Source organism: Rattus rattus, chromosome 10 (assembly GCF_011064425.1).
Source record: "Rattus rattus isolate New Zealand chromosome 10, Rrattus_CSIRO_v1, whole genome shotgun sequence".
Taxonomy (NCBI): domain Eukaryota; kingdom Metazoa; phylum Chordata; class Mammalia; order Rodentia; family Muridae; genus Rattus; species Rattus rattus.
The window spans coordinates 61041980-61047184 of record NC_046163.1 but is presented as its reverse complement, the minus strand read 5'-3'; the positions used below and the strand labels follow the sequence as shown (position 1 = coordinate 61047184).

At 50.4% G+C, this 5205-nt stretch overlaps 1 protein-coding gene across 1 annotated transcript; it reads left to right on the top strand.

The window, feature by feature from the left end:
- The first annotated feature begins 2946 nt into the window (after positions 1-2946).
- Positions 2947-4953, top strand: Ccdc185 (coiled-coil domain containing 185). Its single transcript, XM_032914592.1, has one exon. The coding sequence runs from the start codon at positions 2963-2965 to the stop codon at positions 4826-4828; it is 1866 nt and encodes a 621-aa protein (XP_032770483.1). The 5' UTR covers positions 2947-2962; the 3' UTR covers positions 4829-4953.
- The last annotated feature ends 252 nt before the right edge of the window (positions 4954-5205 follow it).

The window sequence follows — 5205 nt, the reverse complement described above, 5'->3', positions numbered from 1 at the left end:
TGTTCATTACAGGCACACATAGAGCATGACCCAGGTCTGTGTCTTTAGAAATTGTTACTTGACGTCGTGTGTGTCCCTACATAGTAAGGAAACAGCAGAGGCGGGGCATAAAAGATCCTAAATCCCATGATATTAAAAGTATACCATAAAGCTGAATTTCGAAAATTATAATTTGTTGTACCTTCCAGGAATTAACAAAATAACAACAACAACAACAATAACAACAACAACAACAAAACCCCTTCTGACCTAAATAGTATCTTCCTAGAAAGGGTGACCTCAGGGGCTGGAAAGATGACTTGGTCAGTAAAAGCACTTGCCTTGTGGGTGTGAGAGGTGGTGTTTGTTATTCCAGTAATGGAAAGATGAAAGCTAGAGACAGGTGGATCTGGGAGCTTGGAGAGAGCCTAGCCTAGCCTAGCCTAGCTGGACAAATTTCAAGCCAGGGAGAGACCCTGTCTCATGTGAAAGATGGAAGGCACCTGAGGACCAATCCCATCTTGTTCTCTGACCTTCGTGTGTGTGTGTGTGTGTGTGTGTGTGTGTGTGTGTGTGTGTGACTAATAAATTTATATAAAATAAAAATTACCAGTGTGCTGAAAGCCTTTATTTACAGCCTGGACTGTTTTCATTACTTAGAGCGACAGAAACGGATCAGGATGGAGAAAGGTTGATCAATGGGTGCTAAGTAACAGTCACGTGACCACAGGATCTCCAGAGCCGTGCACAGGAGGTGACCGTAGATAACAGCTGTATACAGCACATGTCAGACAGGGAGACAAAGGGATTTCACAAGTTCCACAGCAGAGGAGTGAAAAATGTTTGAGGCGACAGCTTCGTTTATTCTGATCTAAACATCCCACGGTGCAGGAATATATCAAAATATTACACAGCACCCCATGAATTTGTAATTTTTATATGTCAGTTAAAATAAACTTTGAAAAAATCTTTCACACAAATAATCATACCATAATGTATATTACATCTCCATATATGTAAATTTAAATCTCCCAGAATTCATATCAGAACAAGTATAAGAGGCATAAAATTTATTTTGATAATATATTGCATTTAGTCTGAGGGGCTTAAAATATGATTTCAAAATGTAACCAGGGTAAAATAAGAAGCATTGGTAGATTTCCTTATTCTTCCTGTTTTGTTTTTAGAATCCAATGTGTACTTTGTTTTTATTTGGTTGTATTTCATTTCACAAGATCTATTTCTGTTTATGTGTATATACTGAGTGTGTGTCAGTGGAGGCCAGAAGGGGACAGGGGACGTCAATACCTGGGAGCCACCTGCCATGGGTGCTAAGAACAAAACTCAGGTCCTCTGCAAGAGCAGCAAGTGCTCCTAACTGCTGAGCCACCTCTCCAGCCCCCATGTGTATTTTATATTTAAGCACACATCAGTTTGAACAATCCATGGTCAAGTGTCCGTACCACATGTGACTTCCTAATTTCTCCACTTTGACTCACCTATGCAGAGAGACAGAGAAAGAGACAGAGACAAATAGAGAGAGACAGAGAGACAGAGAGACAGAGAGAGAGAGAGAGAGAGAGAAACAGAGAGAGAGAGAAACAGAGAGAGAAAGAGAGAGAGAGAGAAACAGAGAGAGAGAAACAGAGAGAGAGAGAGAAAAGAGAGAGAGAGAAAAGAGAGAGAGAGAGAGAGAGAGAGAGAGAGAGAGAGAGAGAGAGAGAGAGAGAGAGAGAGAGAGAGAGAGAGAGAGTTTCCACAGGGACCATTAGCACACAGAACCCACGGGTTCAGTTGCATTGTGGGGTCAGACCACATTTTACAGTAGTTTTCAATCCCCCAACAAACTTGGAAAGAGGGCTCAAGTCTTCATTTGGTAAAAGGCCACATTCTGAGACACACAATGCAGTCCGTTGAGGATTTCACTGCCAGATAAAAAGGAGACTGATTGTTCTCAGCACCGAGGGGATGATTGGCAGCTTAGCATTCACAAAATATCTCTTTCATGTGCTCCTGGGAACCCTGGCTTGACTTGCAAGCCGGGGCCTTCCAAGGAGTCATACTGGGATATGGAGAAGCAGGTGTGCTGTGCTGGCCCAACGTCACTTGGCTGAACACAGAAGATCCAGAGTCACTTGCCCCTTGACAAAGGGGAACGAATCTCACAAAAGTGGTGGGGGGTGGGGTGGGGGAAGACAAACGGCAAATAAATGAAATCTTCGCGGGGCTATTTGAAAACAAAGCAGGCAAGAGTCATATTTCGATAAAAAAGCAAAGCTGTAATTCACACATTAGAGGAAAATAAGAATTGCCTCTTGAGGTTCTAAAGTTCACAAAGGTAAACGTGAAAGCATCCTTAGGGGTCGCTAAGCCCAGACCAGTGTGGTTCAAGGGCTGCTTCCTTTCCACACCTTGCATGCACAGATGAGGATCAGTGAGGTTGGTGAGATCTTAGCCTGTTAAAAGCACTTGTCTCAAAGCCTGAGTTTGACCCCTGGGACTCACATGGTGTAAAGAATCAGTCAACTCCTACAACTTGTCCTGAGCTGCTCATACGCCGGTCATGGCGTATGTATTCGTCCATATATACATACACACACTAGAACAAACATAAAAATAAAAAGAGATGTGACTCCCAAGGACTAGCAAGATCCTCCTTCCTGGACACTACACTTTGCCCCTCCCTCCCACTACCTTCTACGGGGGCTCCCACAATCCACTAATTCAGGGACCTGAAACACCATTGCTGTCAAGATTCTCGTTTCTAAATACCACCCTTGTTTCCAAGACTTCCAACCAGCTCGTCAAAGCCCGGGTACACTGAGGCCTTTAAAGACCATGTGGCACCAGGATGCATTATGAAGTGGCAGAAGCGTCACAGGCCACGTGGATCGCAGGATCTGAGCGTGGTCTGGGTGTCCACAGTGGCCCCCTGAAGGTCCGCCGACCTTCCTGTAGACTCTGGGCCAGCCGGGAAGGGAGCATGGCCGGTTTCCATCTCTTCTCCCCAAAGCCCTATGGGGAGCTCAGGGAACCCTTGGCAGCTGGAGAGCAGGAGTTCGCGGACCAGCTGGGCTGGCATGAGCTGTCTCGGAACTCCTGGGCCCAGACTCCCGGAGCTGAGATCGAGACCGAGGTGCCCTGGGTGCACCCGAAGTGTTCGCCCACCGGGCGGTCCCGCCGGCGTGGGTATATTGCCTCGCCACGAGAAAGCCACAGCCTGACACATGTGGCTCGCAGACCCTCGGACCGAGCCAGGAAGCACAGGTCTGGGAACCTTCGCCTGGAAGAAGCCTGCGGGATGGGGGAGGCACCGACCAAGTCCAGCAGAACTTGGCAGCAGAAGCGGCAGCAGCAGCCACCGGATCAGCCCAGCCCACGCCACCCTGCAGCCCCGGGAGTTTCGTCCCCGCAGTACCCGGGGGAAGCTTTCAGCCCCCCGAGTGCTGGGGCTTTGCTTGTAGAAAAGACACACAATGGAGACCGGTGGGCAGTACCGGTGTGCAGACATATAGGTCCCGGGTCCCCTACCTTGGATCTCACAGACAAGTCCTCTGTGCACTCCCTAGAGCTCTGGAAGCAATCCACTTGTGGGTGCACCCAGAATAGGAAAAACCGCGATCGGACTAAGTATTACCCGCCCTCTGCCTCCTGCAAAGAGAAGAGTAGCCAGCATGCTCAGGTCCTCAAGAGCAAGTTGGACGAGGCGGTGATATCTTTCAGGGACCAGAAGATCTTGGCCCTGGTGCTGAGCAGGCTCAAGAAGGCTCAGAGGATGCGAGAGCTGCAGCAACAGGCTGCAGTCGCCTGGGAAGAGCTGAAGCGCTCAGACCAGAAAGTCCACCTGACCCTGGAGAGAGAGCGTAGGCTGTTGCTGCTGCAGAGCCAGGAGCAGTGGCAAGGACAGAGGGAACAGCACAAGCCTCGGAGGGGCCATAGCCATGAGCAGCCTCGCCAGGGCCACGAGCAGCAGGGACAGCGGCGGGACCGCCAGGCAAAGAGCGCGGTTCAGCCGGAGAACCAGAGTGGGTGGACGATGCAACCTGACAAGCCAGAGAACCAAGGCGTAGACAAGATGGATAGGGTGCAAGCGCAGGCCGAGCATCTCAAACACTGTCAAGCGCAGAGTCTGCGGGAGCAGGAGAGGGTGCTGCAGAGTGTGAGGGACCTGAACAGGCTGCAGATGCAGAAGAGGCTGGAGACAGCAGGTCACAAGAGGGAACAGCATGCGATGGAGAGCCCGAAGAAGGTCCAGGGGAGCAACCTGAGTACGGTTGTTAACTTCCAGGCCCGCAAGGTTCTCATGGACTGCCAGGCCAAGGCGGAGGAGCTCCTCAGGAAGCTGTCTCTGGAGCAGAGTTTCCAGAGCTCTCAGAACACGCAAGAGGGTCTGGTTAAGGAGCGGCACAGAGGGCAGCAGGGGAAGGCCCAGACTGAGGCAGAGCAGTTCCAGAGAGTGAAATGGCGAGAGGAGGAGGCGGAGGAGTTGCTCCAAGAGAGCAAGCGGGTGCTGGCAGAGCTGGCTGAAGAGAAGATGGGGCAGGCCAGGAGTCATGCGCACAAGACCTCCAAGGACAGGGCGCAGCACCTGCAGGAGCTGAACATCCTGCGGGAGAGGAACCGTCATATCTTGAAGCTGAAAGCGGAGAAGGAGGAGAAGTGTCACATTGAGGGCATAAAGGAAGCCATCAAGAAGAAGGAACAAAAGTTAGAGCGGATGACCCTAGGGAAAGATCCCATCTTCCAGGAGTACCAGAAGGTTCCCCTAGCCTCCAAGATAAACCGCTGCTATGACAAGGGGGCAGCAGAGACCCAGCTGCCCCTGCACCAGCAGGGTGGAGTCTACTGAGAACCCAGGAGGAAGAAGGCACAGCCCAGCAGCCAGAGACATCGTCATGCAATTCCGTAAAAATCCGATTTTAATCGAGCATTGATTTTTAAAAAAGTATATACAGTAGCTGCATTTTCCTCCCATGAATTAGTTCATCGATTCTCTCGGATGCTGTAGATGTGGTTGGGGCAGGTGACGTGGGGCGGGGGTGGGGGAGGATACCAAATCTGCTTGGCTTCGTGGATTTTGAGGTGAAATACCTCTCAGGGAGAGGAGAAGCACACATCAGGCAGGAGTTGGAGGAGCCGGAGACAAATGCACAGTTGGGAGTAGGGTTTTAGGATGTGACTTGGTAAGCCTTGCCGCGTGTGAAGTGGGAGGAGCCTCCCAGGGGA